The 22,484-nt window shown below is 37.6% G+C and overlaps 1 protein-coding gene across 4 annotated transcripts in view; it reads left to right on the top strand.

The window, feature by feature from the left end:
* The window catches only part of ALMS1 (ALMS1 centrosome and basal body associated protein), a 204,113-nt gene that overhangs the window by 166,342 nt on the left and 15,287 nt on the right, over window positions 1-22,484 (top strand). For all 4 annotated transcript variants that reach the window (XM_027620974.2, XM_027620976.2, XM_027620978.2 and 1 more), the window contains one exon: window positions 3,148-4,310. In XM_027620974.2, the coding sequence (XP_027476775.1) occupies window positions 3,148-4,310 (1,163 nt within the window). The remainder of the gene's footprint in view (window positions 1-3,147; window positions 4,311-22,484) is intronic.

The raw sequence follows: 22,484 nt of genomic DNA, 5'->3' as shown, positions 1-22,484 counted from the left end.
ACTCCATATTTTTGCTTTATTTTTTAATGTATTCTATCTGGCCCTTCGAAATTTTGCTTCTTTTATCCTGTTCCTATGGTATCCTTCTTGAAATACAGCCATAATCATGTTACTCCTCTACTCAAAATGGTATAGTGGGTCTTAATTTCCATTAAGAATAAAGTTAAGGTCCTTAGGCTAGTGTTCCAGCCTCCACATAATTTGTCCCCAAATATCTACCTACCTACCTACCTACCTACCGTTCGTTCGTTCGTTCGTTCGTTCTTTCTTTCTTTCTTTCTTTCTTTCTTTCTTTCTTTCTTTCTTTCTTTCTTTTTCTTTCTTTCTTTCTTTCTTTCTTTTGGCCATTTATATGTCTTCTTTGAGGAAATGTCTGTTCAAGTCCTTTGCCCAGTTTTTCTGCTGGATTATTGTTTTACTACTGAGTTATATGAATTCTTTATATATTTTGGAGATTAACCTCATCTCAGATATACAGTATGCACATATTTTCCCATTCCATATGTTGCCCTTTCACTTTGTTTATTTTTTCCTTTTCTGTGTAGAACCTTTTTATTTTGAGGTAGTCCTGCTTGTTTATTTTTGTTTTTGTTGCCTGTGCTTTTGGGGTCACATCCATGAAATCATTCCCAAGATCAGTGTCGTGAAACTTTTCCCCTTTGTTTTCTTCTAGGAGTTTTATAGTTTCAGGTCTTACATTTAAGCCTGTAATCCATTTTGAGTTGATTTTTTTTTTAAGATTTTGAGAGACAGAGCATGAGCAGGGGAGGGTCAGAGAAAGAGTAAGAAGCAGACTCCCTGCTGAGCAGGTAGCCTGACCCAGGACTCGATCCCAGAACCCTGAGATCATGACCCTAGCTGATGGCAGATGCCTAACCAGCTGAGCCACCCAGGTACCCCTTGAGTTGATTTTTGTGTATGGTGTAAGGTAAGGGTCCATTTCATTCTTTTGCCTATGGATATCTAGTTTTCTAACACGATTTGTTCAAGAGCCTGTTCTTTCCCCTCTGGGTATTCTAAGCACTCTTATTGAAGGTCAGTTGACCATATGTGGGTGGATTTATTTCTGGGCTCTCTGTTCTGTTGGTCCCAAGTAACCTTTCCTACCTTATTTTATCTGTTGCCTTTACTTGTAAATTGTATAGCCACATAAACTGAATGTTTACACTCAACTATTTGCTTAATGCTTTCCCACTTTTATGCCTTTGCTTATGCTACTTAATGAAACAAGGGGAAAGGCCAGCATAATTGGAATATAATTATCAAGGAGGAGAGTAATGCATAGTGAGGTACATGTACACCTCATTAAGGAGTTTGAGTTTTGTTCTAAGAGTAAGAGAAAGTTGTTAAATAGAAAATGATAGGTCCAGTTTACATTTTTGAAGATTACTGTTTGAAGAACAGATTGGAAGAGGACAGGAATGGGTGACTCCCCCCCGCCCCCAGCCTTTTTCTTGCTTAATTACTCTGGCCAGGGCTTCCAGTAGCATGTTGAATAAAAGTGGCAAGAGTAGGTATCCTTGTCTTGTTCCTGATCTTAAAGGAAAGGCTTTCAGTTTTTTACCATTGAGTATGATGTCAGCTATGGTCTTGTCATATATGACCTGCATTACGTTGAGGTACATTCCTTCTATACCTATTTTGTTGAGAGTTTTTGTCATGAATGGATATTGAATTTTCTCAAATACTTTTTCGGCATCTGTTGAGATGATAAATGACTTTTATCTTTCATTTTGTTAGTTTGGTATATCACATTGATTGAATTGTGGATGTTAAACCATCCTTGAATCCCTGCAATAAATCCCACTTGATCATGATGTATGATCCTTTTTATATATATGCTAATATTTTGTTGAGGATTTTTGCTCCTGTGTTCATTAAGGATATTGGCTTGTAATTTTCTTGTCTTGTAGTGTCCTTGTCAGGGTAATAGTGGCCTCATAAAATGAGTTTGGAAGTGTTCCCTCCTCTTGTACATTTTGGAAGACTTTGAGAAGATTTTGTATTCTTTAAATGTTGATAGAAATTACCAGTGAAGCTATCTGGTCCTGGACTTTTGTTTGTTCGGAGGTTTGAGAGTCTTTATACTTTAGGTATAAAAGCAGATCCATGTATCTTACTGTAGTCTGGGGAAATGTCTTAGGGATTCTCAGAGTAATGAAAATTCTGGTTGCCACTAATCTATAGTGTGGGCAAAAAGGATCCCATAGTCACAAGTGTTACTTTGTTGCATGTAGATATCTTTGTTTCTACACATGACTTGGAACTCCAGAAATGTGTATATTATTGTTTACAGTTAGGGTTTATAATTGTAAGATGTTCTTATATCTAAAAATGCCTGTTTTGACATTAGAATAATGACTGTCAAAAACTGAAGATGAAGATGGTAAATTTTTTTAAAGGTTTTATTTATTTATTTATTTGAAAGAGAGAATGAGATAGAGAGCATGAGAGGGGGGAGGGTCAGAGGGAGAAGCGGGACTCGATCCCGGGACTCCAGGATCATGACCAGAGCCGAAGGCAGTCGCTTAACCAACTGAGCCACCCAGGCACCCACAGATGGTAAATTTTATGTTAGGTGTATTTTACCACAATAAAAAAAATTGGGGGGAAATGTGAAGATGGTTCAGAGAAAGGAATTTTAAAAGCCTCTAAGACACATGAAGAGTTTTTTTTAATCCCACCTGTTTAATTACTGATGATGAAAATGAAATCTCAGGTTTCTTAGCTGAAAATAAGGTTAACAGTACCTCCTTCTGTTTTATCAACAAGATTAAATTGAAAGGAAAAAAGAGCGCACATATCATAATATTCCACATGTAGCAGGCAGTGAATATATAACAGTTGCTGTTATAATCCAGAGAACTAAAGTACCTTCCTAAGGTCACACAGCCAGTCTATGGCAGAATCTAACCTAGAATCCAAGTCTTTTGACCCTTAGTCCTTTAAAGTTTTATTGTGTCATCTGGCCTGTAGGCACATGGCTAGAATCCTTTGTGTAGGCAGTGAATTCCTGAAACTTTAGCTAAAACTGTTCTTTCCTTAGGTCTTTGTTCTCTATCTAGAGAATTAAGTGTGAATATCATTTCTAAACAGAATGCAAATATTTTGAAAGTCCTTTAAAATCTTTTTCTTCCTCCTTTTCAGAGTCCAAATGTCATTCAGAATTTGAAAATACTACCCATTCTGTCTTCAGGTCGGCCAAGTTTTACTTTCATCATCCAGTGCACCTACCAAGTGATCAAGATTTTTGCCATGAATCCTTAGGGAGGAGTGTTTTCATGAGACATTCTTGGAAAGATGTCTTTCAGCATCATCCAGACAAACAAAGAGAACACACTCGTCTTCCTTCCCCTCATCAAAACATGGAAAAGACAAAGGCAGATTATACCAGAATAGAGAGCCTCAGTATCAATGTAAACTTGGAAAACGAAGTGATGCATACTGCTAAAAGTCGGGCTAGAGATTATCCAAAAAGTGACAAACAAATTAATGATCAAAAAAAGGATCATAATGTCACCCCACAGCCAACAGCTCAGCACACTGTGAGTTTGAATGAACTCTGGAACAAGTATCAGGAACGAAAGAGGCAACAGAAACCTCCTGAGTTCAGTGACAGGAAAGAACTATCCTTGGTGGAGCGACTTGATCGTTTGGCTAAACTTCTTCAGAATCCCATCACATACTCTCTCCGGACCTCTGAAAGCACACAGGATGACAGCAAAGGGGAACGAGATGTTAAGGAATGGAGTGGTAGACAGCAACAGCAGAAAAACAAGCTTCAGAAAAAGAAGCGGTATAAGAGCCTAGAGAAATTCCATAAAACTGCAGGAGAGCTTAAAAAAAGCAAGGTGGTTTCTACTCATCAAGCTGGGAAACCCAATCAGATTAAAATTGAACAGATTAAATTTGATAAGTATATCCTGAGAAAACAGCCAAGTTTTCATTATAAAAACAATACTTCTTCAGATTCTAGACCCTCAGAGGAGAGTGAGCTGCTCACAGACACCCCCACCAACATCGTTTCCACCACCACTTCTCCTGTGGAATCAGATATATTGACCCAAACAGATAGAGAGGTGGCTTTGCATGAGAGGAGCAGCTCTATTTCTACCATTGACACAGCCCGACTGATCCAAGCTTTTGGCCAGGAAAGAGTTTGTCTGTCACCCAGGCGAATTAAATTATACAGCAGCCTCACCGACCATCAGAGAAGATACTTTGAGAGGCGGAACAAGAAGAACAAGAAAGCATTGAATACGGGTCATCCCCAAATGACTTCTGAGCACACCAGAAGGAAACACATCCAGGTACATGGCTACAAATTCCATCTGGCATTGTGACTGCCTTTTTCATGGACTTTTTAGTTAAGCTTTGCACACAGGTGAACAAAAAGCCAATTGCCCTTTCCTCACTTTAACATTTCTTACCAACTGGAAAAGAGTGAGAAAGTGTAGTACAGTGCTATTGTGAGTTGTCATTCTTTTCATCAAAACTCAGTTACGAATTGCCCTTTGGACGAAGGGCTTTGCTGCTAAATGCTTCAGAATCTGCAAAGTGTACCCCTGGCACAGGGGAGCTTCCAATTTAGGATGATCTCCATTCTGAACAATAGTGCCTGGCTTTTTTTGTTTATTCGTTCCTCCCTGTCTTTCAAGAAATTTTGAGGTGCTTTTAAACACATACATAGATATACACATACACATATATATACACACACACACATATATAAGTAATAAAATAATGATTTTTTTTTTAGTAAATGAAGAATTAGAACAATAGAAAATTAAATTGAAGCCAGGGAGGGGTGAGCTACAACATGATTTTTAAAAATAAATAAATGAAGGGTTGTGAGTGATGGGAAGACAAGTTGGGAGAGCAATATACATGTGGGTATGGTTGCTAAAAGTGAGCCACAAATTTCGCTCTATTTTCTAGCAGTTGGTGTTGCTAGAATTTTGTGATCAATTACATAAGTCTGTAATATAAAAACAAACTAAATTTTCAAAAGCATTATAGATATTTCTGATACTAAGACCTAAGAGAAATTTCTCTTATCTATCCTCATAAAGAAGGCACACGGTGTATATAAGAGTCTTCAACAGCATCCTTACAAGAGATTCGGTAACAACACCCGTAAGGTTAATATGACCTTAGGTTAGGGAGTTCGGTAAAGGTAGATTTCAAGGGGTCAGCGAGTGCGGACTATTACTTTAACCCAAGAATAAAATTTAGGGTATCTAAAGGAGTGCTCTCCAAAGAAGGATGCTTGCAGAATGGGTCATTAAGGTATAGAAAGAAAGGTGTTAAAAAAAAAATGTTAGATTTATATTTATTTTTCTCAACCTTTTAAAATTTATATTTCTGTATATCTTTTATAATATATGAGTACAGTCATAATTTAAAACTTTATAAATAAATATCTGCTTCGGTGATTTGTGCTCAAAAATACTTTATCAGTAGGACTGCATGATCAAAAAATTTAGAGACCACTTGTCTAGAGGAAAGGAGACACAAGACATTCAGACAATTTGCCATAAATATTTCTCATAATTGAGTTTTTGGTAGGTATTAAATGATAATGATTACATGTATAAATAGTACAATATGACTTTTTTTCTTTAAAGTAGGTGAAGAATCGGGAATGATACACATGAAGGCTTTTTGTTCCATAGAGGAGATAGGGAAAAAAGATCTTGATAGAGGGTTTTTTTGTGTGTGGTGAAACACACACTTTACATAAAGTTTACAGTTTTAACCATTTTAAAGTATACGGTTCAGTGACACTGAGTTTTACAGTGTTTTACATCAGCACCACTATCTGGTTTGTGTACTTTTTCATCCCTCTGGTAGACACTTCATAATCGTTAAGCACTCACTCTCTGGTGCCTAGTCTGTATATTTCATATAAATGGAATCATACAATATATGACCTTTATGTCAGACTTCTATCACTTTAGCATATTTTTGAGATTCATCCATGTCCTAGCATGTATCAGTACTTTATTGCTTTTTATGGCTGAATAATACTTCATTGCGAGTATATACTGCATTTTATTTATCCATTCATCTGTTCATGGATATTTAGGTTGTTTCCATCTTTTGGCTACTGTATACCACTTTTTATTTAAACACCTGTGTACAGTTCTTTTGGGTATATACTTAGGAGTGGAAGTACTGGGTCATATGGTAATTCTGTGTTTAGTTTATTGAGTAATTATCAAACTGTTTTCCATAGAGGATACACCATTTTATATTCCCACCAGCAATGTCTGAGGGTTCCAATTTCTCCACATTCACCAGCACTTTTTATTTACTTTGTTTTGTGGCGTTTTTTTGCCATGCTAGTAGGTGTGAAGTGGTATCTCATACTCATTGTCATTTTGATTGTGGTTTTGATTTGCCTTTCCCTTTCCTAATGGCTAATGACATTAAACATCTTTTTGTGTGCTTGTTGGCCATATATATATATGTGTTCTTTGGAGAAACATCTATTCAAGTCTTTGCCCACTTATAATTAAGTTGTTTGTCTTTTTGTTTTTGAGCAAGAGTTCTTTATATATTCTGGATTGTAGATTCTTATTGAATATATAATTTGCGAATATTTGCTCCCACTCTCTGGGAGAGCTTATTACTGTCCTTGATACATAACCGTTTACTTTTGGTGAAATCCTATTTTTTCTTTTGTTATTTGTGCTTTTGTTGTCATATCTAAGAAACCATTGCCAAATCCAAAGTCTTGAAGATTTAGCTCTATATTTTCTTTTAAGACTTTTATACTTGTTAGCTCTTTCCTTTGCATATTTGATGTATATTGGGTTAATTTTTGTGTATGATATGACATCATTCTTTTCCACATGGATATCCAGTTGTCTTAGCACCAGTAGTTAAAAAGACTATTCTTTCCCATCGAATGGTCTTGGCACTCTTGTCAAAAATCAATTGACAATAGATGTGAAGGTTTATTTCTGGGCCCTCCATTGTATTCCTTTGATCTACATGCTTAGCTTTATTCCATTACCGTAATGTTTTTGGTAACTGTATCTTTGTAGTAAGTTTTAAAATTGAGATGCATGAGTTCTCCAGTTTTGTTCTTTTTCAAGACTACTTTGGCTGTTCAGCCCCTTTGTATTTCCAAATGAATTTTAAGATCAGCTTTTCCATTTCTGCCAAAAGGTCATTGGGATTTTGATGTTAATTGGTTCAAATCTGTAGATTGGTTTGGAGTTTATTGCCATCTTAACATTAAGTCTTCCAGTCTGTGAACACAGAATGTCTATCAATTTATTTAGGTTTTTAATTTCTTCCAGCAATGTTTTGTAGTTTTCATTGTCCAAGTCTTGCACCTTCATGGTTAAATTTATTCTTATTTGATTTTCTTGTTCTCTTTCTTTTTTTATTCTTAATTGTGGTAAAATACATATAACAAAATTTATCATCTTATCCATTTTTAAGTGTGCACCTTGGTGGTACTAGGTACATTCCTGTCACTGTGCAAACATTACCATCCTCCATCTCCAGAACTCTTTTTTATCTTGCAGAACTGAAACTCTATACCCACTCAAACTCCTCGTTCCACCTTATGCTCAACCCCTTGCAACCACCATTCTGCTTTCTGTCTTTATGAATTGGACTACTCTAGGTACCTCATATAAATGGAATCATATATTATTTGTCTTTTAGTAATAGGCTGATTTCATTTAGTAAAATATCTTGAAGGTTCATCCATGCTGTAGCATGTAACAGGATTTTCTTATTTTCTAAGGGTAAATGGTAATATGTATATAGCACATTTTGTTTATCCATTCAGCTGTCTATAGGCAGTTGGGTTACTCCATCTTTTGACTATTGTGAATAATGTTGCTGCGGATATGGGTGTGCAAATATCTGTTCAAGAGCCTGCTTTCAGTTTGGGGGTATATAGCCAGAAGTGGAATGGCTGAATCATATAATTCTGTTTTTAATTATTTGAGGAGTCACCGTACTGTTTTCCACAGCAGCTGCACCATTTTACAGTCCCACCAGCAGTGCACAAGGGTTCCAATTTCTCCACATCCTTGCCAACACTTGTTTTGTTTTTTTATAGTAGCCATCCTAATGGGCGTGAAGTGGTATGTCATTGTATTTCAATTTGCAATTCTCTAATGATTAGTGATGTTGAACATTTTTATGTGCTTATTGGTTATTTGTATATCATCTCTGGACAAATACCTATTCAAGTCCTTTGCCTGGTTTTTACTCAAGTTTGTTGTTGAGTTGTAGGAGTTCTTTATATATTCTGGATATTAGCCTCTTCTACCTAATTTGTAATATTCTTTCTTACTCCATGGATTGCCTTTTCACTCTGTTGATTTTGTCCTTGGATGCACAGGCATTTTTAATTTTGGTATAATCCAAATTGTCTATTTTTGCTTTTGGTGCCTATGCTTTTGGTGTCATATCCAGGAAATCATTGCCAAATGCAATGTCATTAAGGTTTTATTCTGTTTTCTTCTAAGAGGTTATGGTTTTAGGTCTCATGTTTAGGTTTTTAATCCATTTTGAGGCAATTTTTTGTATATGGTGCAAAGTAAGTCTCCAACTCATTCTTCTGCATGTGGATATCTACATGTCCCAGCACCATTTGTTGAAAAAACACTCTTTTCCCCATTGAATGGTCTTGGCACCCTTATCAAAAATCATTTGACCATATATGTGAGGGCTTATTTCTGGGCTTTCTGTCCTATTCTCTTGGTCGTTATGTCTTTCTTTATGCCAATACCATGCTGGTTTCAGTTTATTGTATCTTTGTAATTAATTTTGAAATCAGAAAGTGTAGGACCTACAACTTTTTCTTCTTTTTTAAGACTGTTTTGGCTATTCAGAGTCCCTTGAAATTCCATATTAATTTTAGTAAGTTTTCTTTTTGATGCTATTTTAAGTGTAATTGTTTTCTTAATTTCATATTTGCATTATTTATTGCTAGTATATAGATACATAATTAATTTTTGCATGTTGGTTTTGTACCCTGTAACTTTACTGAATTCATTTGTTAACTCCTAACAGTTCTCTTGTGGATTCTTTAGGATTTTCTACATATAAGATCATGTCATCTGTAAATAGAGATAGTCTTACTTCCTCCTTTCCAATTTGAGTGCCCATTATTTATTTTTCTTGCCTAATTAGTCTGGCTAGAACTTCCAGACCCAACAGTGTCACATAGAAGTGGCAAAAGTGGACGTCATAGTCTTGTTCATGATCTTAGAAGGAAAGCATTTAGTCTTTCACCCTTGAAAATGATGTTAGCTTTGAGTTTTCATATATGACTTTTATCATGTTAAGGAAGTGCCCTTTTTTTTTTTCTTTTTTGATGAGTAATTTTACCATAAAAGGGTTGTGGCTTTTGCCAGATGCATCAGCATCTACTGGGATGATCACATGTGTCTTTTTTTTTCTTTTATTCTATTAATATGGTATATATTGATAATCATTTAATGAATCAACCTTGCATTCCTGCGATAAGTCCTTAAATATTCCTTTGTCTTGATGTGTAATTCTTGTCATCTGCTGCTGGATTCACTTTGCTAGAATTTTGAAGAGGACTTTTGCATCTCTATTTCTAAGGGATATTGACCTATGGTTTCTTAAGATACCTTTGTCTGCCGCCTCATAAAATGAGTTAGGACATTGTCCCTCATCTTCTATTTTTTGGATGAGTTTGGGAAGAACTAGTGTTAATGATTGATACTTTCTTTAAATGTTTGGTAGAATTCATCAGTGAAGCCACTAGTCGTGTTTTTCTTTGGGGAAATGTTTATTGCTGATTCAATATCTTTGTTGTAAGTCTACTCAGATTTTGTTTCTTCTTGAGTCAGTTTTTGTAGTGTATGTGTTTATAAGAATTTATCCATCTCTATTGTTTTTCTAGTCACAATTTCATTTATCTCCACTCTAATCTTTATGATTTACTTCTGCTTGCTTTGGGTTTAGTTTGCTCTTTTTATTCTCTTTCCTTACAGTTTAAAGTTAGATTATTGATTTAAAATTATTATTCTATGTAAGTGATGAATCACTAAATCCTACACCTGAAACTGTATGTTAACTAATGGGAATTTAAATAAAAACCTGGAAGAAAAAAATTATGAAATTATTATTCTTTTTTAGTATAGGTGTTTACCATTACAAATTTCCTCTGAGCACTGCTTGTGTAGATACTAATTTTTTTCTGAATTCAGCCTTCACTGCCTTCCAAAGTTTTGGTATGTTTTGTTTTCATTTTCATTCATCTCAGAGTATTTTCTAATTTCCCTTGTAGTTTCTTTTTTGGCCATTAATAGTTTGACTATTTAATTACCACATTTTTGTTCATTTTCCAAATTTCTTTCTGGTGTTGATTTCTAGTTTCAGTCCACTGTGGTCAAAGAATAAACTTTGTATTATTTCAGTCCTTTTAAATTTATTATGACTTATTTTATAGCCTAGCATATGGTCTCTTGTGGAGAATTTTCATGTGCACTTGAGAGGATCATGCTGCTGTTGGTTAGAGTGTTTTGTATATGTCTATTAGGTCTAGTTGGTTTATAGTGTTATTCAAGTCCCCTGTTTCCTTACTGGTCTTTTATCTAGTTTTTCTATTATATTGAAGTCTGCCGCTATTAATGTGGAACTGTTTCTCCATTCAGTTCTGTCCATTTTTGCTTCATATATTTTGAAGTTCTGTTGTCAGTATGTATATGTCCATAATTGTTATATCTTCTTCATGGGTTGACCCCTTATCAATAAATAATCCCCTTCTTTATCTTTTGTAATGATTTTTAACTCAAAGTTTCTTTTTTCTTCTATTTGTAGAGCCACCCCAGCTTTCTTTTCATTACCACTCTTTGCATGGGATATCTTTTCCATCCTTTTACTTTCAAATACTGTGTCTTTGGATCTAAAGTAAGTCTTTTTCAAAATGGAGGGGGGGGATGGGGGACAGCAAGGGGATGGCAGTTTGGGCTGTATATTTTCTATGGGGTTGGTTGAGGACTCTGTCCTTTTCTGGTGGGTGCTGTGGAGGGGACCAGAGCGGAATGACTTCATTCCATTAATAACATCTGGTAAAAATGGTATGGCACCTATAACATTCCCAGTATAGGCTGCCACACACTGACAGTTTGCAGGATGGACTTGTGATAAAGACAGGACTGAGGGTCAGCCTTTCCTGAGCGTGGATTTCTTTCTCACCCAAAAGTCCTGACTAAATGGGTTCTGGAAGTAGTGGCCTGGGATTGTAGGGTATTGCCAGACTAACACACATATCAGACCCCTTCTGATGAAAGGAACTACTAGGGTAGCAGCAACAACAAATCCTATTCTTAAGGATATGATATTTAGTCTAATTGAAATGGGCTAAAGCACCAATCCTGCTCTATGTCATTTTATTATAGTTGAGCCTTGAACAGCATGGATGTGAGCAACATAGGTGTGAAATATCTACTTATATGCAGATTTTTTTCGATACAGTGCTATACTGCAAATGTATTTTCTCTTATGACTCTCTTAATAATAATAACATTTTCTTTTCTCTAGCTTTATTATAAGAATACAGTTTGTACTATATCTAACATATAGAAAATGTAGGTTAAACAACTGTTTATGTTATCATAAGGCTTCTCATCAGTAGTAGGCTATTAATTTAGGTGGAGTCAAAAGTTAGACGTGGATTTACTGCTACCTTCAGGGGTCAGTACCCCTTTTTCCTGTGTTGTTCAAGGATCAGCTGTATAAGAAAACAGCCTCAGTGCATGTGTCTGTATGATCTTACTGAATTGCCTTAGTTGGGGAGCCTGGGTGGCTCAGTCAGTTGAGCATCCGACTCTTTTTTTTTTTTTAATTTTTTATTGTTATGTTAATCACCATATATTACATCATTAGTTTTTGGTGCAGTGTTCCATGATTCATTGTTTGTTCATAACACCCAGTGCTCCATGCAGAACGTGCCCTCCTCAATACCCATCACCAGGCTAACCCATCCCCCCACCCCCCTCCCCTCTAGAACCCTCAGTTTGTTTTTCAGAGTCCATCATCTCTCATGGTTCGTCTCCCCCTCTGACATACTCCCCTTTTCTTCCTCTCCTGTTATCTTCTTTTTCTTTTTTCTTAAAATATGTTGCGTTATTTGTTTCAGAAGTACAGATCTGTGATTCAACAGTCTTGCACAATTCACAGCGCTCACCGTAGCACATACCCTCCCCAATGTCTATCACCCAGCCACCCCATCCCTCCCACCCCCAACCACTCCAGTAACACTCAGTTTGTTTCCTGAGATTAAGAATTCCTCATATCAGTGAGGTCATGTGATACATGTCTTTCTCTGATTGACTTATTTCACTCAGCATAACACCCTCCAGTTCCATCCACGTCGTTACAAATGGCAAGATCTCATTCCTTTTGATGGCTGCATAATATTCCATTGTGTATATATACCACATCTTCTTTATCCATTCATCTGTCGATGCGCATCTTGGCTCTTTCCACAGTTTGGCTATGGTGGACATTGCTGCTATAAACATTGGGGTACACGTACCCCTTCGGGTCCCTACATTTGTATCTTTGTGGTAAATACCCAGTAGTGCAATTGCTGGATCGAACGGTAGCTCTAATTTCAACTGTTTGAGGAACCTCCATACTGTTTTCCAGAGGGGTTGCACCAGCTTGCATTCCCACCAACAGTGTAGGAGGGTTCCCCTTTCTCCACATCCCCGCCAACATCTGTCGTTCCCTGACTTGTTAATTTTAGCCATTCTGACGGGTGTGAGGTGGTATCTCATTGAGGTTTTGATTTGGATTTCCCTGATGCCAAGCGATGTTGAGCACTTTTTCATGTGCCTGTTGGCCATTTGGATGTCTTCTTTGGAGAAATGTCTGTTCATGTCTTCTGCCCATTTCTTGATTGGATTATTTGTTCTTTGGGTGTTGAGTTTGATAAGTTCTTTATAGATTTTGGATATTAGCCCTTTATCTGATATGTCATTTGCAAATATCTTCTCCCATTCTGTCGGTTGTCTTTTGGTTTTGTGGACTGTTTCTTTTGCTGTGCAGAAGCTTTTTATCTTGATGAAATCCCAATAGTTCATTTTTGCCCTGGCTTCCCGTGCCTTTGGCGATGTTTCTAGGAAGAAGTTGCTGCGGCTAAGGTCGAAAAGGTTGCTACCTGTGTTCTCCTTTAGGATTTGGATGGACTCCTGTCTCACGTTTAGGTCTTTCAACCATTTGGAGTCTATTTTTGTGTGTGGTGTAAGGAAATGGTCCAGTTTCATTCTTCTGCATGTGGCTGTCCAATTTTCCCAACACCATTTGTTGAAGAGACTGTCTTTTTGCCATTGGACATTCTTTCCTGCTTTGTCAAAAATAAGTTGACCATAGAGTTGAGGGTCCATTTCTGGGCTCTCAATTCTGTTCCATTGATCTATGTGTCTGTTTTTGTGCCAGTACCATACTGTCTTGATGATGACAGCTTTGTAATAGAGCTGGAAGTCCGGAATTGTGATGCCGCCAGCTTTGCTTTTCTTTTTCAGTATTCCTCTGGCTATTCTGGGTCTCTTCTGGTTCCATACAAATTTTAGGATTATTTGTTCCATTTCTTTGAAAAAAGTGGATGGTATTTTGATGGGGATTGCACTGAATGTGTAGATTGCTCTAGGTAGCATTGACATCTTCACAATGTTGATTCTCCCAATCCATGAGCATGGAACGTTTTTCCATTTCTTTGTGTCTTCTTCAATTTCTTTCCTGAGTATTTTATAGTTTTCTGAGTACAGATCCTTTGCCTCTTTGGTTAGATTTATTCCTAGGTATCTAATGGTTTTGGGTGCAATTGTAAATGGGATCGACTCCTTGATTTGTCTCTCTTCTGTCTTGTTGTTGGTGTATAGGAATGCCACTGATTTCTGTGCATTGATTTTATATCCTGCTACTTTACTGAATTCCTGTATGAGTTCTAGCAGTTTTGGGGTGGAGTCTTTTGGGTTTTCCACATACAGTATCATATCATCTGCAAAGAGTGAGAGTTTGACTTCCTCTTTGCCGATTTGGATGCCTTTGATTTCTTTTTGTTGTCTGATTGCTGTGGCTAGGACTTCTAATACTATGTTGAATAGCAGTGGTGAGAGTGGACATCCCTGCCGCGTTCCTGACCTTAGGGGAAAAGCTCTCAGCCTTTCCCCATTGAGAATGATATTCGCTGTAGGTTTTTCGTAGATGGCTTTTATGATATTGAGGTATGTACCCTCTATCCCTATACTCTGAAGAGTTTTGATCAAGAAAGGATGTTGTACTTTGTCAAATGCTTTTTCTGCATCTATTGAGAGGATCATATGATTCTTGTTCTTTCTTTTGTTAATGTATTGTATCACGTTGATTGATTTGCGGATGTTGAACCAGCCTTGCAGCCCAGGGATAAATCCCACTTGGTCGTGGTGAATAATCCTTTTAATGTACTGTTGGATCCTATTGGCTAGTATTTTGGTGAGAATTTTTGCATCCATGTTCCTCAAGGATATTGGTCTGTAATTCTCTTTTCTGATGGGGTCTTTGTCTGGTTTTGGGATCAAGGTAATGCTGGCCTCATAAAATGAGTTTGGAAGTTTCCCTTCCATTTCTATTTTTTGGAACAGTTTCAGGAGACTAGGTATTAATTCTTCTTGAAATGTCTGATAGAATTCCCCTGGGAAGCCATCTGGCCCTGGGCTTTTGTTTCTTGGGAGATTTTTGATGACTGCTTCAATTTCCTTAGTGGTTATAGGTCTGTTCAGGTTTTCTATTTCTTCCTGGTTCAATTTTGGTAGTTGATACATCTCTAGGAATGCACCCATTTCTTCCAGGTTATCTAATTTGCTGGCATAGAGTTGCTCATAATATGTTCTTATAATTGTTTGTATTTCTTTGGTGTTGCTTGTGATCTCTCCTCTTTCATTCATGATTTTGTTGATTTGGGTCATTTCTCTTTTCTTTTTGATCAGTCTGGCCAGGGGTTTATCAATCTTGTTAATTCTTTCAAAGAACCAGCTCCTAGTTTCGTTGATCTGTTCTACTGTTCTTTTGGTTTCTAGTTCATTGATTTCTGCTCTGATCTTTATGATTTCTCTTCTCCTGCTGGGTTTAGGCTTTCTTTGCTGTTCTTTCTCCAGCTCCTTTAGGTGTAGGGTTAGGTTGTGTATTTGAGACCTTTCTTGTTTCTTGAGAAAGGCTTGTATTGCTATATACTTTCCTCTCAGGACTGCCTTTGCTGTATCCCAAAGATTTTGAACAGTTGTGTTTTCATTTTCATTGGTTTCCATGAATTTTTTTAATTCTTCTTTAATTTCTTGGTTGACCCATTCATTCTTTAGTAGGATGCTCTTTAGCCTCCATGTATTTGAGTTCTTTCCGACTTTCCTCTTGTGGTTGAGTTCTAGTTTCAAAGCATTGTGGTCTGAAAATATGCAGGGAATGATCCCAGTCTTTTGGTACCGATTGAGACCTGATTTGTGACCTAGGATGTGATCAATTCTGGAGAATGTTCCATGGGCACTAGAGAAGAATGTGTATTCCGTTGCTTTGGGATGGAATGTTCTGAATATGTCTGTGAAGTCCATTTGGTCCAGTGTGTCATTTAAAGTCTTTATTTCCTTGTTGATCTTTTGCTTAGATGATCTGTCCATTTCAGTCAGGGGGGTGTTAAAGTCCCCCACTATTATTGTATTGTTGTCAATGTGTTTCTTTGCTTTTGTTATTAATTGCCTTATATAATTGGCTGCTCCCATGTTCGGGGCATAGATATTTACAATTGTTAGATCTTCTTGTTGGATAGACCCTTTAAGTAGGATATAGTGTCCTTCCTCATCTCTTATTACGGTCTTTGTTTTAAAATCTAGTTTGTCTGATATAAGGATTGCCACCCCAGCTTTCTTTTGGTGTCCATTAGCATGGTAAATGGTCTTCCACCCCCTCACTTTCAATCTGGGGGTGTCTTTGGGTGTAAAATGAGTCTCTTGCAGACAGCATATTGATGGGTCTTGTTTTTTAATCCAATCTGATAGCCTGTGTCTTTTGATTGGGGCATTTAGCCCATTTACATTCAGGGTAACTATTGAAAGGTATGAATTTAGTGCCATTGTATTACCTGTAAGGTGACTGTTAACTGTCTGTTGTCTGTGTTCGTTTCTGCTCTTTGCTGCTTTTAGGTTCTCTCTTTGCTTAGAGGACCCCTCTCAATATTTCTTGGAGGGCTGGTTTCGTGTTTGCAAATTCCTTTAGTTTTTGTTTGTTCTGGAAGCTTTTGATCTCTCCTTCTATTTTCAATGATAGCCTAGCTGGATATAGTATTCTTGGCTGCATATTTTTCTCGTTTAGTGCTCTGAAGATATCTTGCCAGTCCTTTCTGGCCTGCCAGGTCTCTGTGGATAGGTCTGTTGCCAATCTAATGTTTCTACCATTGTAGGTTACATATCTCTTCTCCCGAGCTGCTTTCAGGATTTTCTCTTTGTCTCTGAGACTCGTAAGTTTTACTATTAGATGTCGGGGTGTTGACCTATTTTTATTGATTTTGAGAGGGGTTCTCTGTGCCTCCTGGATTTTAATGCCTGTTTCCTTCCTCACATTAGGGAAGTTCTCTGCTATAATTTGCTCCAATATACCTTCTGCCCCTCTCTCTCTCTCTTCTTCTTCTGGGATCCCAATTATTCTAATGTTGTTTCGTCTTATCGTATCACTTATCTCTCGAATTCTGCCCTCGTGATCCTGTAGTTGTTTCTCTCTCTTTTTCTCAGCCTCTTTATTTTCTATCATTTGGTCTTCTATATCGCTGATTCTCTCTTCTGCCTCATTTATCCTAGCATTTAGTGCCCCCATTTTTGATTGCACCTCATCAATAGCCTTTTTGATTTCGATTTGGTTAGATTTTAGTTCTTTTATTTCTCCAGAAAGGGTTTCTCTAATAACTTCCACGCTTTTTTCAAGCCCAGCTAGTATCTTTAAAGTCATGATTCTGAACTCTAGGTCCGACATCGTACTAATGTCCGTATTGAGTAGGTCCCTGGCTGACGGTACTACCTCTTGTTCTTTTTGCTGAGGTGATTTCTTTCGTCTTGTCATTTTGTCCAGAGGAGAATAGATGAATGAGAGAACAAAAGGCTAACAGGTTTACAACGTCCCCAGCAAATATACTGTATACAAATCAGAAAAGACCTGAAACCAGGGGAAAAGAAAGGGAAAGAAAGAAAAAAGAAAGAGAAAAAGAAAAAAAAAAGAAAAAAAGATAAAAACAAAAACAAAACAATTCAAAAAAGGCAGAATATGATCAAATATGATGAGGCTAGTGCATAGATCAATGCCACACACTAGATTTTGGGCATATTTTGGTCTGTTAGAAAAAAGTGCCTCCTAAAATTTTAAAGGAAGAAAGACATATATGTACAAAATAAGGGTTGATACAATGAAGGGATGGAAGATGACTGTAAAGATGAAAATTATAAAAGATTTTATAAAAGGACTTGGTAAGATAAGTTGTTTGAAAAAAGAAAGATTTAAGGAAAAAAAAAAGGAAAAAGGGAGAGAATGTGATCAGGCAGGAGACTAGAACAAAGCCATACACTAGTGGTTTAGGGTATATTTTGATCTGTTAGAAGAAACTGTACCTCAAAATTTTAAAGAGAGAACAACTTATATATATATGCCAAAAACAAGGATAATTACTATGAAGGGATAAAATATGACTCTAAAAATGAAAAAAAAATAAAAAATGTTTTTTTTTTTTTAAAAAAAGGGATTTATAAGATGTTGGTTGAAAAAGGGAAAAAGAAAAATAAAAAAAAGTCAACAAAAATTAACTTTGATGAAATAATGAATCATGGTAAAAAAAAAAAAAAAAAGAAGCCATGAATCTATGTGCAGTATTCCCCTAGCGCTGGAGTTCTCCTATTCTCCTTGATCGATCAACTTGGTCTTGGCTTGCTGGCTGTTTGTGTTGATCTTCTGGGGGAGGGGCCTGTGGTTTCCAAATGTCTTTGCCGGAGGCAGAATTGCCCCGCCCTTGTCGGTCCGGGCTAAGGAAGCTGCTCCAGTTTGCTCTCAGGAGCTTTTGTTCCCTGCAAGCTCTCGGTACAGCTTTGGAGGACCAGGGCGAAAATGGCGGCCTCCCAGTCTCCGCCTGGAGGAGCCGAGAACTCGGGGCCCCACTCCTCAGTGCGCCCCCAGAGAAAAGCAGTCACTCCCGTGTCCCCGGTCTCTGGCCGCACTCCGTGCTCACCCGGCCTGTGATCGAGTGTTGCTATCTCTGGCACCCGACCCCGCTCGGAGTCTCCAAACCCAGCAGATCCCTGCAGTGCGTTCCCGCACCGCTCCTCCCCGGGAAGGAAGGGGAGTCTCCCCGGATCTGCTGCTTGTTGGGTCCTTGCTGGGGGAGCCGTGCCCCGACTGGGCCACAGATCACAGTTTATGGCAACCCCGAGCTGAGAGCCCGCGACTCTGCTCCGTATCTGCAGCCGGCTTCCCCGCCCCGACACCTGGGAGCTCTGCCGCACTCAGGCACCCCCGGTCTCTCTGTGACCCCAAGGGTCCTGAGACCACACTGTCCCGGGAGGATTCCACCCCCCGCTTAGCCACTGCAGCGACGTCCCTCCGCCGAGCCAACTTTTAAAAGGTCCGATTTTGTGCTCCGCGGCTCTAGCACTTGCCAGAAGCGGCCGGCGGAGGCCCCTCCCCCGCCGTCTATCCTCCCGAATATCGCCTCGGATTCACTTCTCCGCACGTCCTACCTTCCAGTAAGTGGTCGCTTCTCTGTTCAGAGAGTTGTTGCTACTCTCCTGTTCTATCTCCTGTTGAGTTCGTAGGTGTTCAGAATGGTTTGATCCCTATTCAGTTGAATTCCTGAGACCAGACAAAATCTAGGTCTCCTACTCCTCCGCCATCCTGCTCCGCCCTCGATCTTGGATATATTTCATTAGGTCCTTGTTCTAATGTAGCCAAATACCATGTTTCCAGCAGCTGGGCAAATGCACAACACATAACTACCAAACAAAGGGGTCTCCATGAGAGAATAAAATGAGAGCTTTAGTAATATTTAGTAAATGTTTACCAGTGATTCTTAGATTTTTATAAAACAAGCTGATTTCATATCAGTCGTTACAATCACACTCCTATATGGAAAGAAACAACAATCAAAAGTAGTATCTTGGAACCTGAAAGATACGTGTCATTATATGTTAAGAGATAAAAAGCAAGATGTAAACCATATATGTCATATATACATCTGTGTATATTGACTGGAACAAATATTAACTAATTATCTTAAAATTATGGGTTTATATTTTTTTTCCTTTATAATGTGTCTTTTGATTTTTTTTACAAGAAGCGTGTGTTTTCTAATAAGATACCATTAAAGTTGTTTTTGTTTGACATTAATAAAAAAGTGAGGTAAGCCAGACTGATCAAACACAGAATGTTAATTATAAGCTGGAAAGGGAGATTCTCAAGCTTTTCATGGTGTTCTAGTTTCTGCCTAAAATACCTATTTGTATCTCCAATCTAGTCATAATAAATCCTTCTAGAAGCAGAGTGAAAGAATAGGAGTAGAAAAGTATTATACACAGTTTCTATGCCAAGATAAAGTAAAAAAAAAAAAATTTTTAACTTCGGGTGCTGAGGGTTGAGTTAAATGTACTCCTAGGTTCATGGCCTCTCTTTAAAATTTTATCCCCACATTGCATCCTCATTCCTACTTTTCCGTAGGCGGCTGGTCTTGTTATGTAAAAATCTTTTGGCTTACAAGAGTTCTTACAAAATGTGTATTCTGTGTGTGCCTGTGTTTTCAATTTATATAAAAGGTACATCCGTTTTTTTCTTATTTTCAGTAGGCATTGTGTTTTTAACATCTATCTACATTGCTAGACATATATATAGAATCAGGTTTCTGATTGTCATATAGTACTCCACTGAGTGCATCTACCAGTTCACCGACGTACTTTTCCCTGTAGTAGGCACCCAGGTTGCTGTTAGCTCCCATCACCACAAACAATGGGAGTGCACACCCTTGTCCATACCCCTCATTGGATCTGTGTGAACTGTCTTTGCCATATATACCCAGAAGTGGAATTCTTGGATCATAAGCTATATAAGTTTCCTACATTCGTACCAAATTGCTTTCCAGTCTGTATCCTAACTGCAATGCATGGAAATTCCTATATTTCCACTTTCTGCCAATAATTTCTAGTTCGGCCAGAAGATTAGAAATACAAATTTCTATACCAAGGGTTGGTTGGTTGTAGAGAGAGAGAGCGTGCATGTGTGTGCAAGCGGGGGAGGGAGGGTGCAGATGGAGAGGGAGAAAGAATCTTAAGCAGGCTCCATGCCCAGTGCGGAGCCCCATGCGGGGCTCGTCTCACGACCCTGAGATGAACTGAGCCTATATCAAGAGTCGGACACTTAACCCACTGTGCCACCTAGGTACCCCCCTTTTTTTTCATTTTTAGTTAAATGTTATTTGTCTTGAGAATCTATCTATCCTATCCCCACTGTAATGTCAAAAGGAGGGAAGAGTCTTTTAGAGACTTTCAAAATTACTGCTGTGCTTTCAACCAGAATGCATTCATTTTCCATTCATCCAGATGCAGTTATAATATAGAATGTGATAAGTACAAGAGTAAGCTACTTTAATTGATTTTTTCAGATTTTAACATGTAACAGATAAAAGATATGGAAGATTTTGCTAGCAATATTAATAAGATTGATTTAAAATATCTACATAAAACTTAATTCCAAAAACACAGCATCCACGCTTGTTCCAAATGCCCATGGAATATTTACAAAAATTAATTGTACTTAAGCAAAATGTTGACAAAACCCCAAAGTAGAAGATTTATAACTAAGCTTATATTTTCTAACCACAATGCAATAAAGTTGGAATTTAACAACTATAATTTTTTTTTCATTAAGTAGATAAAATTTTTAAAAACCTCATTCTAAACTTTTGGGTTATAGAAGGACTAAAAATTGAAAATACACTTTTTTTTTTCATTAAAGACAGTAAAGGCACATATCCAAAACTTATGGGATGTGACTAAATCTATATTTGGAGAGAAATATATAGCCTTAAATAAATGGCATATTTGAACAAGTTCAATAAGGTAATAATTGAAATTTTTTTTTAAGATTTTATTTATTTGAGAGAGAGAATGAGAGACAGCGCATGAGAGGGGGGAGGGTCAGAGGGAGAAGCAGACTCCCGCGGAGCGGGGAGCCCTATGCGGGACTCGATCCCGGGACTCCAGGATCATGACCTGAGCTGAAGGCAGTCACTTAACCGACTGAGCCACCGGTAATAATTGAAATTAAGTCTTCCGGTCTGAAGATTAACAAAATAAAAGAAATTTTCTGGGGACCTATTATGCAGGCACAATGCCTTTTTAATGTTCTGAGGAGGATTTTTCATAGTTCTCATCTACCAGACTTGTAGAAAAAAATACCCAGTTCTGATTCTTTAAAGGTGAATAACAGTTACCACCTGAGCTTCTGTAAACTTTAATCTATATCAAGTTTTTGATATAAAAATTTTTGATAGAATCAGGTTTCTGATCAATAAATCTATATCAAAATCTCTATCAAACAAATACTGTCCGTACAATCTATATCAAAATTTTGTGTTTGGGGAATTAAATCTGTATCAAAATTTTATTGAAACTACAGTTGACACGTGATCTGCTTATATCTAAAAATTCTTCACAAGAACAGACTGTCCTATGGTACCATAGACTATAGTTCTTATTTTGACACTGTCTTATCAATGTGTATCTCTGGTCCTAAACTTCAGTGGTTATAAGTGAACCAGCATAAACCCATTCCTCTGAAAGAAAAGCATCTCCCAGCAGGCATCTGAGTGGCAGAAGGTGGAAATAACACATTTCCTTTTGAAGAATAGCTATATAGAGTCATGTAAGGAAACGTGGCCTTTCTCCTTTATTGGATATATTTTCCTAAGCTCAATTTCTACCTAAAAAAGTAATTTTTTAATTGAAAAGCTTTTGGGGGGTGGGGTCTATTTGAAGGTATCTCTGATCAATAAATGTGGGAATTGAGTCTCACCTAGATTTTAATTAAACTAAAAAGTACTGAAAAAGCCCGATATATCTCTGAGATGGTAGGAGTTAATTTTCTTTCTTTTCCCATTGTGGAATCAGGCATCAGCAGGTGAGTTTGCGCTCATAATAATAGAAATTAAAACAGAAGCAGGCAGCCAGCCAGCATGTGTCTTCTTCCAAGACTGTGCAACAGAAAACTTGAAACCATGATGGCTAATGTCAGTTGATTCGTAGTCACTTAAATCTTTTCATGTAAGCCTCATTGAAGAGGACTGAGTGAGCTGATTCACACCCAGGCCCTAAGGGATGATGAGATCGTCTGAGGAGATGCCTGGGACTCTCCCATGGACTAAGGAGAGTAACTGTTTTGGTTTACCAACAGCATCCATAAATGAATTCAGCAAAACTGAT

This window comes from Zalophus californianus, chromosome 8 (assembly GCF_009762305.2).
Source record: "Zalophus californianus isolate mZalCal1 chromosome 8, mZalCal1.pri.v2, whole genome shotgun sequence".
Classification (NCBI taxonomy): Eukaryota; Metazoa; Chordata; class Mammalia; order Carnivora; family Otariidae; genus Zalophus; species Zalophus californianus.
Note: the sequence above shows the minus strand (reverse complement) of the source record. Positions and strands in the feature narration are given on the sequence as shown.